The sequence below is a fragment of the Lynx canadensis genome, chromosome D2 (genome assembly GCF_007474595.2).
Source record: "Lynx canadensis isolate LIC74 chromosome D2, mLynCan4.pri.v2, whole genome shotgun sequence".
NCBI lineage: Eukaryota > Metazoa > Chordata > Mammalia > Carnivora > Felidae > Lynx > Lynx canadensis.
In genome coordinates, this window is record NC_044313.2 from 25,992,193 (window position 1) to 26,012,038 (window position 19,846).

General features: G+C 40.0%; 2 protein-coding genes across 6 annotated transcripts; one reads left to right on the forward strand and one right to left on the reverse strand.

Annotated features, from left to right (window-relative positions):
• The first annotated feature begins 18 nt into the window (after positions 1-18).
• On the forward strand, positions 19-5,012 carry ATP5MD (ATP synthase membrane subunit DAPIT). Of its 5 annotated transcripts, none has more exons than XM_030334208.1 (5): positions 33-126; positions 507-791; positions 2,899-2,994; positions 3,084-3,176; positions 4,909-5,012. In XM_030334208.1, exons 3-4 carry the CDS (start codon positions 2,908-2,910, stop codon positions 3,171-3,173), a joined length of 177 nt encoding a protein of 58 aa, XP_030190068.1. In that variant the 5' UTR covers positions 33-126; positions 507-791; positions 2,899-2,907; the 3' UTR covers positions 3,174-3,176; positions 4,909-5,012. The 5 variants fall into 5 exon arrangements, with proteins under 5 accessions (XP_030190071.1, XP_030190067.1, XP_030190068.1 ...); XM_030334209.1 differs by having other exon boundaries at positions 35-126; positions 504-791; XM_030334210.1 differs by having other exon boundaries at positions 40-126; positions 661-791.
• On the reverse strand, positions 4,997-19,486 carry TAF5 (TATA-box binding protein associated factor 5). The gene is made up of 11 exons (XM_030334204.1): positions 18,919-19,486; positions 16,410-16,647; positions 12,365-12,680; positions 11,434-11,597; positions 11,195-11,330; positions 10,440-10,560; positions 9,189-9,318; positions 7,491-7,655; positions 6,678-6,855; positions 6,340-6,517; positions 4,997-6,055 (listed from the first exon to the last, which is right to left on the reverse strand). The coding sequence occupies exons 1-11, from the start codon at positions 19,478-19,480 to the stop codon at positions 5,838-5,840; spliced, it is 2,406 nt and encodes an 801-aa protein (XP_030190064.1). The 5' UTR covers positions 19,481-19,486; the 3' UTR covers positions 4,997-5,837.
• Positions 19,487-19,846: the final 360 nt, after the last annotated feature.

Consider the following 19,846-nt stretch of genomic DNA (forward strand, 5'->3'; position numbering starts at 1 on the left):
GTCACTGAAGGTTGAGTTTCTGTGGCCCGTTGAACGCGGGCGGGGGGAGGTGGCTTCTTCCGGCCGGTGGTGGGGTAGCTGCGTAGGTCGAAGGACACAGCCAGCGGAATTGGTGTCTTTTGCAAGGTCGGTGTGTGGAGGGGAACCCGGGCTCAGGCCTTAAACCTCCGCTTTGCGGGGCCGGCATAAAAATCCCACCGTTCCTGATCCGGGAACACCGCTAGGTTTTCACTTTGGGGTGCGAGAAGGGTGGAGAATGGAAAAGAAATTAGACATAACGAGGGCCGGGGCGCGAGGGGTCGGCCTCGCCTGGAAAGCCTCGGGGCGAGACGGATAGGAAATCCCAGAGGCTCCCAGGGTCCCCGAAGGCCCTTAAATTGTATCTTACAATGGAGGACAACGAGGCCCGCAGCGAAGGGAGTCCCCCAAGGTCACCAGCGAAGTAATATTGAATGGAACTCGGGCCTGTGGCCCAATTAACCTCTTCCTCTGTGTGCCCATAGCAGTTTGCTTCCACTGTGCGGTGCTTAGGGAGCTGACGAGCAAGGTCTCCTTTAGCTGCGCTGCAGCCTTTGTCAAAGCGAGAGTGAGTGTGGCCCGGCCCCTGCAGTTCGCCAGGCCCGCAGTAACCGGGTTAGATTTCAGTTTATGTCCGATCAGCCGGAAGGCCTTTCCTAGGAGGTAGCCAGAACAGAGAGAGCTGTAAACTCCTTGAAGTGCAAGAGGCTGCTTCTGGTCCCCGAGTGGCTCTCGACCTTGCCTCCTTTTACCTCGTGATCTCACCATTCCAGGTAGGTGTCCAGTCAGACAGGAAAATTGCAGTTTCAAGAAACAGAGAAAGTAGGGAGGGCAGTTGGTCACTTCGGGCCTTTTCTGAAATGCCCATTTTCACAGGTGAAAAAAGACGTGGAAGGCCTAATGTTTAACAAAGGTGGGCCGGTTAATTAGAAACAAGAGCAAGACCCCTTGCTTAGGTTTCTCCATGGGCTACCATTTAACAATTAGTACATTATTAGTCTTAAGTAATTTCCTCCATTATTATTATGGCTTCCTAAACTTTGTAGGATTTGAAAAGGAATAAGGTTTCAGTGTCAGTTATTCCGTAAAGGGTGCTCTAGCACAAGGGTTCCTGATACTTGTCCAAAAGTAACCTGCGGTTTGCTGAAGGGTGCAGACCCAAGTGCTTGTAGGCTTTTCTCCCATTGTTTATTTCACCAGCAACCTTTTACTCTCCACTCCTGCTTCCATCTCATGTGAGCTTCACAAGAGTCTTAAGACCCAGACTAAATTTCAGTTCCTATGCCATGCCCTTCCTTGCAGTCAAAATTAGTCTTCTGTGGAACATCCCAGCCTTCCTCCTATAAAGTGTAAAGAGAAATTTAAACTACTTTAGTATTGTTTCATTTGGACACCACATCCTCTTAAAACTTTTTGTTAGGCACAAGGTCATGGGGTTATCAGTTAATTTGATAAAGTTAAGCTTCTGTTTTATGTAGGGTTTCTCCTAGAAACCTACTTAATACCGTAAGAATCCAAAAGTGTATCATGAAGATGAATGCGGGGGAAAAACATGCCTTTAATAAGTCTAGTAAAAGGAAACAGTTAATGTAAGAGCTACATTATAAAGATTTTAATGGAGATTTTCCTACTTGAGCTGGAAAGGCCAAGGCCCCAGAGGGGGCTCACGGAAGTTTGGATTTCCTTCATTGTTCCAAGAACCTTATTGAAACAGTGTTCAGAATTAAGGTCATTTGTCCAAATTTTCATTGCCAATTCTATGCACATGAAAGCCTCTGAAGGCCTTTGAATAGTAAACTGGTGAGTGCCAGTTTCCATAGCAACGACTTCCTCGCAGTTCTCTCCCTCTTCATTTCATCAAGAGCCAGCTGAGTCACTGCCACTGCCTACCAATCTCGACCGGACCTCGACCGGCTCGTCTATGTTGCCAATCGACTCGGCGTGGCGTCGGTCGTGGTAGATAGGCGGTCACACATACGAATTTTCAAGTGTTTTGGTGACCTTTGAATGTGCCTTTGTTATTTTTTATTATAACAAATATATGCCTGTGTAAAATATAGGTACTATAGATATGCCTTCCTAAAAGCTTGCATATTTTTCCAGAGTTTTTTTCCTACATAATTACTAACAAGTACTTGGTTTTCTATTCCTGCAGTGTCTTTCAAACTTTAGCTTACATCAGAAACGCCTAGAGGGCATATTAAAACAGATTGCTGGGCCCCAGAATTTCTGATTGAATAGGCCTCTGATCCCTCCTCTTCCTTCCCATACGGGACAAATTGTGAAAGGGGTTGTGAATTGAGCTGTTTTGTTGATGGTTACCCTTCTGAGAAACTTTGAAATGTATCACAAGCTCCAACTTGACTCTTAAAACTGATTGATTCCATGCACGGTGTAACATGGTATAGCTAGAGCCAGGAATGAAAATATCGAGCAGCATTGGGTTAGAGGGTGGACTTAGAGAATACTGTATTTTCTTCCTGTGCTGGGTGATTTGATGTATCTTCTGGAATGTTGTATAGTAGCAACCAAGGCAAAGTCTTCTTTCTGAAATGTAGTCTTATCAGTAAGGCTTTTTCCACCATCTTTACTGCTACTGTGTTGGGCAAGACATATGTAAAAATTTATAATACTTCTGTGCAATGACTTTTCAGGTTTTTAAACTAGAAAAAAAAAAGTGGGGAGTGGAGGCGCCTGACTGGCTCAGTCAGTAGAGCATGCAACTCTTGATCTCGGTTGTGAGCTAGAGTACCATGTTGGGTGTAGAGATTACTTTAAAAAAATAAAATCTTTAAATTAAAAAAAATATTTTTTCTTTTAAATTGCATCCAACCCATTTATTGTTGCTTTTTTCTTTTTTTCTTTTTTTTTTTAAAAAAGATTGAAATCATGGCAGGACCAGAAACTGATGCCCAATTCCAATTCACTGGTATCAAAAAATATTTCAACTCTTACACTCTCACAGGTAGAATGAATGTGAGTATTAATGATACCTTTCAGCAATTATGTTTTAGAATAATAGAGATGGCAATGGCTTTTTGTTTACTTTGTCCTTTCTTTTTTAGTGTGTACTGGCCACATATGGAGGCATCGCTTTGATGGTCTTGTACTTCAAGTTAAGGTCTAAAAAAACACCAGCTGTGAAAGCAACATAAACAGTAAGGAGTTTACATTTAAGTTTGTAAGTTAGACATTTTGTTGTTAGCATTTTTCCCTCACTATGAAAGTAAATTGTCATTGTGCAAAATTATATACAAGAAAAAGAGGAAAGTATTGTTCATATCCCATTACCGTGACGATTTTTGTTAACATTTTGGTTTGGCTTTTTGTTTTTTTTTTTATTTGGTTTCCAGTGGCTATGAATCATGTCTGTAATACTGTCTTATAGCAAATATGTTATCTATTATTTGAATACATGAGTGTTTATGGATATATGATTTTTGAGAGAGAGAGAAAGAAGGCACAAGTGAGAGAGGATCAGAGAGAGAATCCCAGGAAGGGCAGAGAGAGAAGTGGGACTCACCTGAAGCAGGTGGGACTCGCCTGATGTGGGACTCAAACTCACAAACCATGAAATCATGACTGGAGCCAAAGTCAGATGCTTGACTGGGCCACCCAGGCGCCCTGTGATATATGATCTGTATGTTTCCTGTTAGAATTTTTCAAATATAAATAACATTACATTGAACACTTTTGAGCATGAAATGTTGTATGATTGTTTTAGGCTTAAGTGCTTTTCCAAAGGTTGTGGGGCACCCAGCTTAGTATGAGAGTATCTCTTTTGGACTAGCCAATGTTGAATAATAATCAGTTTCTGGTTTTTGCTCATTTGATGAGTGAAAATACTTTGTCTCTTTTAAGTTGATTTATTTTGCACTCCTAATCCAACGAGCAGGGGAGGGACAGACAGAGAGAATCCCAAGCAGACCCCATGCTGCCAGCATGGACCCCATGTGGGGCTGGAACCCTAAAACTGTCAGATCATGACCTGAGCCAAAACCAGGGATCAGTCACTTAACCGACTGAGCCACCCAGGCACCTCTAATTTGTCTCTTTAATGAAACTACATTTTTTCCATTTGTTTGGCATTTGTATTTTTCTTAACATCCTTTTCATGTGTTTTTCTCATTTAACAATTGTCTTTGTGAAGACTTTATTTCTCTTATATAATCTCTGTAATAATTATTAGCCAACCTTTTAAATACATTACAAATCTATCTTTTGCTGGTTCTAATTTTTATATAAGCAATTTTATTTTTTCCTTAAATTCTCATAGATTTTATTTTCTTCTTATGGTGCCCTACAATCTCCATTTGCCCATGCTTAAGTGAATGAATATTTGTTTTGGTAGTAGATAATGTGCACAAAACCCAAAACCCAGATCTTTAATGTAACTCTCCACGGGAAATTTTTCCTCTGATCATAAGGGTTTTTCCAGTCTCAAAACTGTTGACTATTATTCCAGAATACAGTGGCCCATGGCTTATTCCTGACAAACAGGTAGTATTTGCCCAGTTTTCCATTAGGGACCTCCCAACTTTGGGAGGGTGGTAGTATTCTCATTATAAATATGGAGAAATTTTATCTCTGATACTAAGTAACAGATTACTTTCCACTATTTAAAATGTTACTTTGCATCTAGACTTTTCCAATAGCATACGTTCAGTATCATACTGAATTCGTAGCAGCTCTTTTTGTTAAAGGTGAAATGTTAGGTTAAATTGTATTAAGCTGAGAGACATCTTCATTTTGGGGTGGTTACTGACTCTGAGAATCTCATGAATTTGCATTCAATTTCAGGGGCTTCATGAATAGTCCTTATAATTACTGACTGTCTTAAAAGTAGGGTTGAACACAATTGTGTCTAAACTATTTTTGCTTTGTTTATAGGATTTTAAAGTGTACCTCATCTGTTAAGTTCCCATGCCTGGAGAAGCTAATGTCAACTCATCATGTGATACTCAATTTGTACAATAAATTATGAACCTGGAAAAGCTGGTTGTCTTTATTTACAAGATATCAAAAATATAAAAACTGTACAAAATGCAACGAAGGCAAAAAACTGGCAGTGACTTGGTCTAAATCTTTTAGTTTCCCAAAGCAAGGCTCAGTACTGGAGGTAAGCAACTGAAATGTCTGTCTGACTTCAAGTGTACTAGGTTGTATGTAGCTGTTTTAGCTGAAGTAGAACATGGAAGCTAAATTTCTTCACCTGGTTTATAGAGTGGTTGCACTCATAATCCAACAGTTACAAATTCAGATGGCATTGGATGGTTGTACTTCATCTAGTACTTAGAAAGGAACTGTAGTTCACCCTACCCAGTAACGTACATTCCACTAGTCATGGGCCAAGCAAAAAGGTTAGTGGATCATTTAACATAGTACTTGAGTGCCATACAGTAACTACATTTTTACAGCAGAAACATACATGCTCATAGAATTCTTCAGCTAAAATTCAAGATGGTATTATATTACTTGATTTGAATCTTGAAGCAGGATGAATTATTGTAATTGATTTTTTTCTAAACATAATAAATTAAAATAGCATTTGAACAGAAAATGCATAGTTTCCACACAATCCAAAGCACCATAAATGTCCCCTCCACGAACATAATACCTCTTATTCAACTAACGGAAATTAGTTAAATGTGGTTGCTATAGAAACGTGGAACTGTCCTGTTCAGATTTTTCAAGCAGCATCCTTCCAGATCCATATAGACAAAACATTCTTTGTAGCTTAAATATTAATCACTGAGGTATTTGCTTTTAGTCTCCCTTTTTCAAACCATAGCTTCCAAAAGGTCTTTAATACCGATGGTTTATTGCGGACTATAAGCTCCTGCAGCTAGAACCAAGTTTCTTCGAGTAAAATGGAGGTGTACAACTGGCGTTGATTTGGTCATATATGTTCCCAGCAATAACTCCTGTGAATTCTCAGGTAAATTTATATGCCCAGTGGCTGTAGTAAAGTCATCGGTCTCTAAATCTTCAAATGCTTTGACAGCATCCCATAACCGGACTGTATTATCCATCGAACCTACAGGGAAATCAAAGGAAACCATTTAGTAGCATCTACCATATTTAGATTCTGACATTTTGTCAAATATACTTCCTATATTTACTGTATATTTCTGGTGAAAAAAATCTACTTGATTAATAACTCTTCCTTCTAAAGGATCATTTCAAGCAGTTTAACCTGAGAAGTCAACACACATGTTGACTGGAATCATGGCTAAGAGAAGCAAAACCTAACATAGTCAACACTCCTGTTTCATTTCAACATACCATCCCTTTACCACAAAGTCATTTCTAGCCATTTACCTGATGCCAAAATTTCACCATCTCTACTAAACCTAAGTGAACAAACTGTATCAGTGTGGCCTTTTAATTCTCCAACCATCAAACCATGTCCAATATCCCAAAGGAGTACTCTGCCATCTGTTGCTCCTGTAGCCAGGAATCTCCCATTGGGAGAAAATGTCAAGGAATGAATTGGTCCCTAGAAAAGAAGTCCATAGAAATAATCAAAAGGTTAAAAATGAGAAAATAAGACAAAGCTAGAATTTTAAAGCTTAGTGGAATGAGTAGTTTCTTTAAAATGTGTCACTGGTTAATTTTTAAAATATTCTCTCAGAAGCAAACTTGTATGTGTAAAATACCTTGTGTCCAGTGAATATCCTTACACAGTTCCCATTCAGGACATCCCAGAGTCGCACAGTTCTGTCTGCAGAGCCCGTAGCAACATAATTAGAATTTGGATGGAATCTAGTACAATTCACATCAGCAAGATGGCCAGCAAATATCCTTAAAGGCTGATAGTGGTCAGTAGCCCAGAGCCTTTTAAAAAATACATTGAAAGCAACAAATGATAGTTAATAGTTAACTACCAAAATTCGAACATAAATAATAGAAACACCATGTGAAATGTTAGCTCCAAATGGGGGACCCTTCACTAGCTACCTGATTGAGGTAAAGAAAATGGACTGATGGAGACGAAATAACATTCTTAAGGAAAACTAAGTTGATCTAGAACAATATTTTTTTTTAATTCTGTAGTTCTCTGTACCCCCCTTTCTTTATCCCAATTCCTAGTCTAACCTATAGAAAAGTATTTTTCCCTAGTTTTGGCTTCCACAAAATTAGTTTCTAATCTGAGTTACCTCATCCTGAACAAGAGATCACAGGAAAACGGGTGCACATAATGGTTGTGAAAGACAAGGTTTAGCATCTAGCTAAGGGAGGGGCTGGAAGCATGTTAAGCTAGCTTGAGGAAAAAAAGCAGGACTCTTGGTATAGACATAACTGCAGTCATAGTAATACTTCTCCCAAATTCATTTTCAAATAAGGAGCTATAAATATTGACACTCTTGAAAAGTTGATCCCAAATAATAGGAGTGAAAATGAGTTTGGCTGGAGTTTGTAATTCCCAAAAAGTAACCATTCTGCCAGTCATAAGATCACAATGTTCTTACCGAGCTACTCGATCATGGCCCCCTGACACAAAATAATAGCCATATGGGGAAAACTGTGTGTCCCATACTGGGTAGTTGTGTCCTTTATATCCCACCAAGCAAGTAAATGTTTGAAGACTCCACAATCTAACAGTCCCATCCTCTGAAGAAGAAAGCAAGTAGTTCCTGCAAGAAGAGAAGGTAATACATTTGACTCCCAGCGCAACTTAGTTACCTGTCCAGTTTCTCTGTACATTTGAGTATGTTAAATAACAGCTGAGACATCTCACTTTTACTTCATACATGGAATTCACAGTAGATAACAAAAGTTGAAAGTACTAACCAAACTAACATTAGCTGTGACACTATACATCTAGGCACCTACTGAATGAGGTTACGTTATTTTTAAAAGTATATTGGAAAAGTCACAGTTCTTATAAAAAATTATACCAAAGAGTACCAACAAAAAACATGGTCAAAAAGTTCAATTGAGAAAAACTAAGAAATGTGATACAAGATGTTACTTAAAATTCAACAATTTTTTACTTTAAAATGAAGATGCTATTTTCCTATCCTGTATGACTTAATATAAGCATTTAAAAGAAGTGTCTTGGGGCGCCTGGGTGGCTCAGTAGGTTAAGCGTCCTACTTCGGCTCAGGTCACGATCTCGCGGTTCGTGAGTTCAAGCCCCACGTCAGGCTCTGTGCTGATGGCTCAGAGCCTGGAGCCTGTTTCAGATTCTGTGTCTCCCTCTCTCTCTGCCCCTCCCCCGTTCATGCTCTGTCTCTCTCTGTCTCAAAAGTAAATACACGTTAAAAAAAAAATTTTAAGTAGGCTTCACACCCAGCACAGAACCCAATGCAGGGCTTGAACTCACGACCCTGAGAGCAAGACCTGAACTGAGCTCAAGAGTCAGGACGTTTAAACTGACTGAGCCACCCAGATGCCCCAAAAGGAAGTGTCTTTTCAACAAAAAAATACAAAAACGAAAACACTATAGACCTGTAAATAATAGTTTACCCTTCTCAGAGATAAACACAAAAGCTGAACAACTCAGAAAGTTACGGTTTTCACTGAAATCAGAGGTTTCCCTCCGGTAAAAATGTTTCATCTGTCTAAACCCTATCAAAGTTTCATTCTCAAGGTTTCATAAAGATGAAAATCTTAGTGGACTGAAAGCTATTATCCAAGTAAGATACAAATGGTATTATAAATATAAAATTCCCTTCCATTTCTACAGAATGTCAGAGATCATGAAAAATAAGTAAATACCTATTTGTGGGTTTCAAATTCCCTTTTCAGTATCCTTAGTTCTTTTGATTATGCAAATTCTTCAACTGACATCTAATAACCTTTAATATCAGGAATTTGTTCAGAATTTGGAGATGATGGAATACGGCAGTAGCCATAAACCCAAGACAAGAACCCAAAGAAGCAATTCAGCTCCTATCGGGGTTATACAAAAACTAAAGCAAATTTTTAAGGCCAACAAACCTGGAAGCCGTGCATCTCGAGTCTATAAATTTAGGTATAAAGTTGCTACCTTGTATACCAATACCCCCAGATGAATTAGCAAATGGCAAGAGTCTAACAGATAATGCGTGAGAGGCAACCATGAGATTTTTCTAACAGAATTTTTCCCCACGTTTCCGGTAGTTAACTTTTATAATCTCAAATTTTATAATGTAGCAGTATTTCATTTTTTGTTTGTATTTTACCTATCTGGACTGAAGCTGGCTCCATAGACAGGTCCGCTGTGACCATACAGAATCTTCAACTCACTTGCCGTTTTCTCATCCATTATTCTTTCTAAGACATCATCTGATTCCTTGTCTATGAGGCTAAGATCTAAAATGGTGCAGAAATACTGATTTTTAAAACCACATTCACTTAAAAAAGTATATTCATTAGAACATTTTAAGGCAATCAAATCATTGTTTATGAGAAGAACTAACATTTGAACAGTTCCTCTTACATACCAACCACTGCTAATACCTCTAAATTAGGTGGTATCAGCCCAGTGTATAGAAGAGGAAACTGAGGTTCAGGATAGTTAAAAATTTGCCAGAGTGCACAGAGCTACTCCATGTGGGAACTATGATTGAAACTCAAAGTAACCACTCTATCATAATGTTCTACACAAATGAAAACTATGGAAATATTAAAAATTTTTTGAAAATGTATTCTCTTGTTTATTTTTTTTTTTTTTTAATTTTTTTTTTTTCAACGTTTATTTATTTTTGGGACAGAGAGAGACAGAGCATGAACGGGGGAGGGGCAGAGAGAGAGGGAGACACAGAATCGGAAACAGGCTCCAGGCTCTGAGCCATCAGCCCAGAGCCTGACGCGGGGCTCGAACTCACGGACCGCGAGATCGTGACCTGGCTGAAGTCGGACGCTTAACCGACTGCGCCACCCAGGTGCCCCTGTATTCTCTTGTTTAAACAATACATTTAGCAAGAAACTTTCTTTAAAGTGAAATCCTAACCCTATTTCTTTTTTAGCCATTTTTATGTTTAAAACAAAGTACAATCCCAGTATTTACTTTAAAGGCATGTTTTAAATTAACAGGCAGTCATAAAAGTAGATTTTTAACCTTAAGGAGTTTTCCAACCCAATCCTCTCATCCTACAGATGAGAAAACTGAGGCCTAGAGAAGTTAAACCGGTCTAGTACCCCTGTCTCCTAATTGCCACTCCAATGCACTTTTCACTGTTGGGAACATTAGCATTTTTTTTTTTTTTTTTTTTTTAAGTAAGCTCCATGCCCAACATGGAGCTTGAACTCACAACCCCGAGATCAAGTGTCACATGCTCCACCGACTGAGCCAGCCAGGCACCCTGGGAATGTTAACATTTTGAGTTAAAGTGAAATTCTGCTAAGATCACAATCTCTTGTGTATATTCCCTAGATTCCAGATTGGTGTAAACTAAGGACAAGTTCACATCCTAACAGGTCATCTCAGTTACCTGCTGCCTGTTTAACACTACGAAGCTTTTTGGGTGTCACAGACCACACTCTAACAGTTGAATCTGCAAAACCTCCAGCAATCAAACTAGAGTCATCAGTGACATCCACTGCAGTGAGGCCCTGCCAATGAAAAAATAAAAACTTTGTACTAAACAATAATGTCTTGGGGGAAAAAATTACATGTTAGAGAATACATAATGATAGCTCTTTTTCTCATATAAAATACCATTAGAGATTTCATTCTCCAAGGAAACCCACTGTTTGAAAGTATTTACTTTGAGAACACGTCATCATTCACCCCTTTACGCCCTCCAAATTAGGAGCACATGATACGAAGAAAACGTTAGTCATTTTTGTACTTTGCTAATTATATCCTCAAAAGATTATAAACAATCTATAAAGACAGAATCCTTAATAAAAAGTATTAAGTTTATTAAGTACGAAGCCAAGTTAAATAGAGATTAACTACACAGTTTCCTCCTCAAAGACAAGCAGAATTCTAATCAGTGAAACAACACACACATAACCAAGATTCTGGCATCTACAAGTTGCTAAAGGTCTTTTCAACATTGCCTTCTAGCTATTCCAAGCAGCATCCAATTATCCTTGTCTAACTTCTGTCTTTAAGCTATATTTACATCAAGAGTTTAAAAAAGAAAACTCCGTTTAAGTTAACACATCTAGGTTTCTTTTAATGGTAAGTCACCATTTTACATGACTCTCCAGGCAGAAATTGCGCAACGATCTCACCAACCTGGTAAGCATTGAGGAATGTATAGAAACAAATGGAGGGTAAACAGTCTGGCCCAAGGCGTACTCGTTTGGTGGTTTCTTTCATATTCATTATCTTATCCAACTTATCTGAATCTTTCAACTCAGGAAGAGGGATTCTGTAAAAGAAAAACAGATTGAAAAGTACTCTGAATTACTGAATTCTCTACAACAATATATCACCTTATACCTCTACACATGTTCCTGAAGTTTTTTCCTCACCTGTTTTGAGGTGGAGCATTGGGATCTTGTTTTTTGCTTTTGGACCCAATACTATCTTTTTTAGGTTTCTTCTTTTTAGGTTTTCCTTCTTCATTTTCTCCTTCTTCATCTTCATCATCCAAAGGTACCTCAATTTCTGGTTCTTTTAATAAGCCAAAAAATACCTAGAAGTCAAAAACGCCAACAATTTTGAAATGAGTATTTCACTCATTGATATATCCTTTTCATATCTTGATAGGATGAATCACAATTACAATACAGTAATTTATATCCTGAAGCAGATTCTGTAGTTTTCTACCCAATAGCCAATCCCTCTTCCTTACTAACAGAACCCTGATTTTGCTGGAACAGCAATATGCTCAGTGAAATAATTTCTGTTCCCAGAATCCTTTGCAGCTAGGAATAGCCATATAATGTCATTCTGGCCAATAGATGTACCCACAAATATACTGGGTAAGATTTTAGGAAGAAAATATTGTTTTCCTGATAACAAAAGAGATTTAGCAGGGATATGCCTTCTGTCCTCCCCCTTCAGACTTCCTGGAATGTAGGTGCAGTGCTGGAGCTGCAACAGCCATATGTGAGCACAAAGAAGAAAGCCACATTCTAAAGATGGTGGAGCAGAAACTAGAAGGAGCCAGGCTCCTTGATGGCACTGTGGAGCCCTCATGCGAGTCCAAGAGGGCTTTTCTCTGCAATTCATTATATGTATGCAAAATCCCTCACTTGTTTCAGCCACCGTAGTCAGGGTTCTGTTCAATGCAACCATTCCCAAATTCTCATCTATACAGCATCCTTAGATCATGAAACTTAGTATATAGTGTACAATTATTCCCAAACTAGCTATAAGAAAAATGTGTAAATTATGGAGATGGAAATGCTACAGTTTTTCATAATCTGCATTACATAGTTCTTAGGTTTATTCCCATACCTTTGACTTGTTTGCCTCTCGTTTAGCCTCTCCTGCCAAACTTCCCACCATCGCATCTATCTGTTGCTTACTACGCGGCATCCCATCAAAGATGTCAATGTAGAGGTGCTCCTGAACTATGTTCCATATCTGATTGTTCTGTTTCTCCTGAAGATGCCTCTTCAAGAGTTGGTACGAGTCACGGGAAATACGCAGAACAAATTTACTTGTTCGAAAATCCAACATGGTCTCATTCCCTTTCATGTGTTCCTTTTTGGTAAGACTAGATAATACTCGTAGGTCATCCTGGTAATAACATTCCTGATCTCCATGGAACCTGTTTCAGTGATTTTAAAAAGTCATTTTTCAATGTAATCATTAAGGGATCTTTTCTCCCCCATATATTTATAAACATCCCAGAATATTTTCAATGTAGCAGTCTGAATAATCCTGGACTAAGCTACAGGATCAGAAGTAACTCATTTCAAAATGATTACAATTCAGTTTCGGAATTCATCCTGAAATTTAAAATTTTTAATTCTCTAATGAAATGTATCATTAACATTTTAAGAGAATCTGAAATAAATACCTTAAGTGAATGAAACATATCTACCACTGATAAACATATGAATTAGAATTCTTGCTTTACTAAATTTTATGTCCTCTCAAAACCCACTTTTAAAAACTTTTTATTATGGAAAGTTTTGAACATACACAATAGAAACTAGTATAATTAACTCAATGAACCTATCACTCAGCTTCTTAATAATCAATACATGTCATCCTCATAAAACTCACCCATTTTCAATGATTTCTTATATTCTTAATACCAGACATATTTATTAAACATCAGTATAATAATATAACTAAAGGACAAACAAATGTGGATGCCAAAGAATGAACACTTCCATTTACTCACCATTACCAAAGGTAATTAAGTAAAGCTTTCAGCCTTGGTGACAATTAGTAAATTTAAATGTACTTTTGTTTCTACAAATCTCAATTTTCCTGATAAAGTAAAATTAAAGATTATATATTTGGCACTCACTAAGAGCAGCAAACAATGCAAAAACAATTAGAGAACAATGACTAAACATAATAATATAATCTAGCTCTGATACACAGTCAATACATTCCTAAACTGTTACCTGTGTTACCCTGCTATGACTCGTCAAGACATGAACTAAGGTTTCTGTCAAGATTTGAGTGAAATTAGTAATCTCAGACTCTTGGTGTTCACATCAGTCACTGCCTGTAACCTCATCTGAGCATGGTGTCTGGGCAAGGGTTGAGACCGTCCATAACAAGGAGACAGAGTCCTCTGTGATATTCCAGCTTCCCACGTGAGGAGATGGCTACCCCATTAGACTGGGAGAGGAAGACGTTTTTTGATGACAACACTGTAAGAAAAATTGGCTTACAGTAGAAGTTGTCATCATCAGCCTCTGTTCTTTTTTCAACAACACTGAGCTATAGAACGTTTACTTTATAACCTTCTATTAGGCATTTGTACAATAACAAATGGCATAGAAGCTAGGGGTCCCGAGTTCTATTACTCATCTATTGCTATTACTTGTGTTATCTGACAAGTCCTGGCTTTTGGATCTATTGCTTGTACTAAAGTGCTCTCATTCAAACTGTTAAGTACCGCCTCCTTTTTAAACACTCCTTTCTTTGGCTTCTTTTTTTTTTTAATTTTTTAAATGTTTATTTTTTTGAGAGAGAGAGAGACAGCACAAGCAGGGGAGGGGAAGAGATCGCGAACCACGAGATCCTGACCTGAGCCGCTTCACCAACTAAGCCACCCAGGCACCCCTCCTTTCTTTGGCTTCTAAAACTCAATACCCTCTGTGCTTGCTTAGGCAGCACATATACGAAAACTCAATACCCTCCTGCTTTTCCTCCTACTTCTCTGACCTCTCCTTGCATAGCTCTTCTACTTGGCCATCTCTTACACTCTTTTTCTATCTCTTCCACTCCAAATGTTGGAGATCCCTAAGGCTCAGTACAGCCCTTTTATTGATCTACTTCATACTCCTACCCCCACCCCAGATGATCTCATCCATATCCATCAATATTATACACAACTGCAATTTATAGCTCCAGTCCCTACATCTCCTCTGAGCTCCAGAGCCTTATATATCATCCACCTATCAACTTCACATTTCTTAAATGAGTCAAAGGCATATTCGGATCTGAATTCAAGATTACTTCACAACCTGACAAACCAGGTCCTCTTCAAGGGTTTTCTATCTTAGCAAAGAGCACCCCTATCCAGGTGGGGGAGCCAGAAACCTAGGGGTTAGCAATAATGCCTTCATCTCCCTCACCTCCATATCCAATCCATCACCAACTGCCTTACCAATATGTCTACTTCCCTTCACAAACACTACTGCATCCTGGCCTAGTGTTTCTCAACAGAACAATTTGGGGCAAATAATTCTTTGCTTAGTGGGATTACACACACATATTAGAATATTTCGTATCCCTAAGCCACCTGCTCCTCCCCACCCTAGTCATTATGACAACCAAAACACCTCCAAACATTTTCAAATAGCCCAGAGAAAGAAGGAATAATATTACCCCAAGTTGAGAACCACTAAAATAACCTCCAAAACTGGTCACTCTAGAGTCACTCTGTTTCTCTCCCACTATCTATTTTCCCAACTGCATAAAGGTCCTTTCAAAATGCAAATTGGGGGCGCTTGAGTGGCTCAGTTGGTTAAGTGTCTGACTTCGGCTCAGGTCATGATCTCATGGTTGGTGAGTTTGAGCCCTGCATTGGGCTCTGGGCTGACAGCTCAGAGCCTGGAACCTGCTTCAGATTCTGTGTCTCCCTCTGTCTGCCCCTCCACTGCTCGCACTCCATCTCTCATATTGTCTCAAAAATAAATAAACATTAAAAAAAAATTTTATTAATGCAAATTGGGGTGTCTGGCTAGCTCAGTTGGTAGACCATGTAACTCTTTTTCTCAGGGTTGTGAGTTCGAGCCCCACTTTAGGTGAAGAGATTACTTAAGAAAAAATAAAATTAAAAAAAAAAAAAAAGCAAGTCTAATAATGACATGGTCCTTCAATGACTTCTGTAGCACAGACACCTCACTGTCCCCAAATACCCTTTTTTTTTCTTTATTCCTCCACAACAGAATACCTGAATATTAGCTGAGCATATAAACACCTAGGCAAAGGCCACATTTCCTACCTCCCTTGTAGGTAAGTGTGGCCGTTGACTAATGACGTAAAAAAAAGTGTGTGCAACTTCCAGGAAGGATGTGTGCCCTCCCTGCTGACTGTAACACTGATGTGATTACTTAGAACCAAAGAGCCATCTTGTGCCACAGGTGGAAGCTGCATGACAAGAATGGTAGAATAACGAGATCGAGAGGCCTAAGTCCCTGGTAATCAAGGACTCCATGCCAGTCCTGGACTGCCCTACCTCTATGAGAGAGAAATAAACTGGTATCATATTTAAGCCTCTGCTGTTTGGGTTTTCAGCCATTCTTGGTCTAATCTAATCCTAACACCACTTTCTATCGCTCTTAGGATAAAAGCAAAAAATGAACTTTTATTTTATTTATGCCATTATTGTTTTGAGTTTTCAGTGTATCTCAACCAAATCTAATCCTACCCAGTACAACCCACTACTGCTCTCAGGATAAATAAAGACCCTCAACGTGGCCCAAAAACCTGCCTGTTCCAGCCCAGCTTAATGTTATACTATACCCAACCCCATACTCTGCTCCAGCCACGTTGGCCTTCTTTTATCTCTATACCTACCACGATCCCTCCTGCCAGAGCTGTCACATATGCTTTTCCCTCTTCTCGTCATCTGGTAACTCCTACCCAATCTTCAGATCTTACCTCAAGCATCACTTCCTCTGGGAGCCTTCCCTGACTTCTCCAACTAGATCAAACCCCTTTTTTAGGTTCTCAGAGCACCAGGTACCTCTCCTTTATGAAATACTTTTGGAGTTACAATCTTACATTAGTGTGGTTACAGATGTGTATATACATTATATATATATATATATATACTATATATATAATATATATAAAATTCACATACTTCTCAAAAAATGATTTTGCTTCATTCTCATGTTGATTGTAGACTAGTTCCAAGTACATGTGTACAAACAGAGGATAAAAGAGTTGGGATAATTCTGCCCGATGGCAGTCCAAAGAACATTCAATGAAGTGTTTCAGTCCACTATAGTATTCTTCATACATTGTGGGGTCTCCTTGTTGGTTGTAAGCTGATAGCACAGCACTGACATCCGGCTGGTCTTCTACAGCTACACTTCCAACTGTTTAAAACACAAAAAACAACTTTCAAGAAAATGGCCTGATAAGCACCAAATGACTAAGACTGTTTTGCTAAGGTCCAGAGGTAAATGGTTTCTCAAATGTTTGTCTCTCACCAAACTCTTCTCCAACACAATCACATGATCTTTCAATGAAATTTTCACCTTGTTTCAGTCACCCATCCAAAACTCCTTTGGCTTGTCCATATCTTCTTGTTTTAATGTTAATGATTCTTTTTTAAATGTTTTTATTTATTTATTTTGAGAGAAACAGCATGTGCACACACAGGAAAATACGTGCATGCACAAGCACAGGAGGGGCAGGGAGAGAGGAAGAGAGAAAATACCAAGCAGGTTTCACACTGTCAGTGCAGAGCCCAATGTGGGGCTCGATCTATGACCTGAGCCAAAATCAACAGTCAGATGCTCAACCGACTTAGCCACCCAGGTGCCCCTCAGCTTGTCCATATCTTAAAATAAAAATTCCAAATCAATAACAAAACAGGTCTATATTTTTCCTGCAGCTACTTTTTCTAAAGACAAATTTCATAAAACATGACATGTGCAAATCAAACAAGTATATTAATCTTCTCTCAAGGCTTAGTGTAAATGGCACCCACCACCACGAAGCCATGCCCTGAAATAACATTCCCAGCTCTCTGAGCTATCTACATATTTTGTAACTTTCCTGTAACACATCCTATCCTGTAGAATATTTGTACATCAATCACTCCTTACAAAATGCAAGCATTTTAAGGATGGGAAGTACTAGCCTTATTTATGTTTCCAACAGATAATTCAATTTTATATGCTTAAAATAATTCCCATAAACATTCCAGGGAAGAAAACATTAGTATTTGTTTGTAACATAGCAACACCAAACAATGATACACCTGTCAATCTAATCAGCGTTTGATCACTGCTGTGTTCTTAAATGCACAAATGTTATAAGTTCTTTTGGTTACTGTGATGGCTTTTTTTCCTCCTTATTGGTTCCTGAATTTTGACAGATCAAGTTTCCAAAAAGATGAGATATTATAGAAAAATAATCAACATAATTTATCCATCTTATAGTTAATCCACAAAATTTAGCACTCAGAAAAGATTACTCTCAATCACAGTTTTGCACATTTCTATTTACAGGATACAATGCTATATATTCATACTTCATGTCTGGCAATGCCGCAAAGATTGGGTCTCATAAATGCAGATTAATTTGGCTAGAGGCTCTGCCCTGGATAACTTAATTAAACAAACATTTATTATCAGCTCAGGATCACCTTTGAGACCTTATATTGTGTATGAATTTTACTGCATGGACTTTGCAACAACAGCTAGGTAAAGGCTGGGAGGGAGGTCTCAGGTGATAGGTGCTAGACATAAACATCAGTACCAGGCATTTTATATACATATAATATTCGTATATATACAATATATACATATTATAGGTATGTATGTAGATATGTATGTATAGATATGTATGTATGTGTATATACGTATAACCCATTTAATAGAGAAAAAAAATTCAAACTCAGGAAGAATCAGCATCACATCACGCAAGTAAAAACAACAGAGACAGAATCCGAACCCCGGTCTGAACCTATTCTTAAATGAATGGTTCTCAAACTTTGCCATACATTAATACCCCTTGGAAACATATTTTCAAAAATGGAGATTCTTAAACTCCACCTCTACACGATCTGATTCACTAAGTCTGAAGTGATGCCCAGAAATCTGCATTCCCCTGTAGGTTTACCACTAGTAACAACCTATATTTTGAGAAATACTGGCTGTTTGGTCCAAAGCAAAGGTCCGCTGGCCTTTCCCAGTTCGTTTTCTGATCTCCAAAATAGAGGTAATGTCTAGCTCACAGTGGAATTGTGAGAATTAGGATAGATCAAATATTTTAAGTAATTACTTAAAGAAGCTAGTACAGAACGGTACAAATATTATTACTGTTAATGCAGACCTGCCAAGGCTCAAGAGCCCAAAAAAGAGGAAAGGGGCCAAAAGCCTGAAGGTCCTCGCCTCTCGGCGCCCACCTTCCCCAGACATCCCTCAGCTCAACAGCTCTCCTCAGCCTCTCACTGGAACTGACAGCTCGGAAGAGGGTTTGACTGCGCAGCCGGCGCACTAGAGAAAGGGGCGGGCATGTGGTCCTAGAGGCGGGCCCAGGAAATTCAAAACAAGCCCGCAGAGGTGCAGGCCTGCCTGCCTCTGCCTTCCCGGCTTGCTCCCCTTCGTGCCCTACCTCCCCGGGACTCCGCGGCTCACCTTTCCCCGGAGCCGCAGGACCTGTCGCTAAGCCCGAGACGACGGCGGCCCCCGAAGCACCGGTGCCCGGAGGGTCAGTGGCAGCGGGGCCGGGGGCCGAGGCTGTGACCCGGCTGAGAAGCGCGCTAGCCGCCTCAGCACCGGCGCCGTCCGCCTCTCCCGGGACTCCGGTGCCCGCCACTGCCTCCTCCAGCAGCCGGGCCTCACGGCGCAGCGCCTCTTCAGCCTCGCGGAGATTGCTCTGCCGCAGGAACTGCAGCACGGCCAGCAGAGTCTGTCGGTCGTGGGGAGCTCCGGCCTCCGGAGCAGCGGCGGGCACCGTGGCCGCCCCCGCCGGAGCAACGGCGGAGACAGCCACCGAGGGTTTGGGGGTCCCACCATCCCCGCCGGCCGACGACGACGCCGCCGCAACGTTCCCGCCGCCGCCGTTAGGGCCGTTGTTGGTAGTGCCGCCGCCACCCTCGCCAGCGCCGTCCCCCGCCTGCGGAGGTAGCAGCGTCGGCGGTCCCTCAGGCTCTAACTTGACCGCCACCTCCGTCTGCTCCTCCGCCAGCGCCGCCATCTTGCGGCTGAGCCACCTCGCGCCGTCAAGCGTGATTGCGTTTTCGCCACATGGAGGGCGGGGAGGAGCGTTTTACGACAGCTTGGGAAGGCAATATACGGCAGTAGGAGGGGCGAGAAAGAAGGCGAAAAAGAATGGGAGCAAGAGCACTTTCAAAAGTGAATGACAGAAAGGCAGGAAGTGGGAGGTGGCGATCGCCTATAGCGTTTGCGTGTAATAATTACCGTTTATTTCAGACCAGCTATTTTTAGGCCCTGTGAGAGTTATTTTACATTTTATGACCTCCTTTAATTCAACAATCTTATAAGGGAGTGTTAGCCTCACTTTACAGGTGACTGAACCGAGACCCAAAGAGGTTAAAATAAC

What these genes read in the sequence shown, in the direction of transcription:
- ATP5MD (XM_030334211.1), top strand. Translation starts at nt 2,908, where the DNA reads ATGGCAGGACCAGAAACTGATGCCCAATTCCAATTCACTGGTATCAAA. An exon ending in CTCTCACAGGTAGAATGAAT is followed by an intron (nt 2,995 to 3,083) that starts GTGAGTATTAAT and finishes TTTCTTTTTTAG; the next exon opens with TGTGTACTGGCCACATATGG.
- TAF5 (XM_030334204.1), bottom strand. Translation starts at nt 19,480, where the DNA reads ATGGCGGCGCTGGCGGAGGAGCAGACGGAGGTGGCGGTCAAGTTAGAG. An exon ending in TCCTGCGGCTCCGGGGAAAG is followed by an intron (nt 16,648 to 18,918) that starts GTGAGCCGCGGA and finishes TGTTTTAAACAG; the next exon opens with TTGGAAGTGTAGCTGTAGAA. An exon ending in CATTCCTCAATGCTTACCAG is followed by an intron (nt 10,561 to 11,194) that starts GTTGGTGAGATC and finishes TTTCATTGGCAG; the next exon opens with GGCCTCACTGCAGTGGATGT.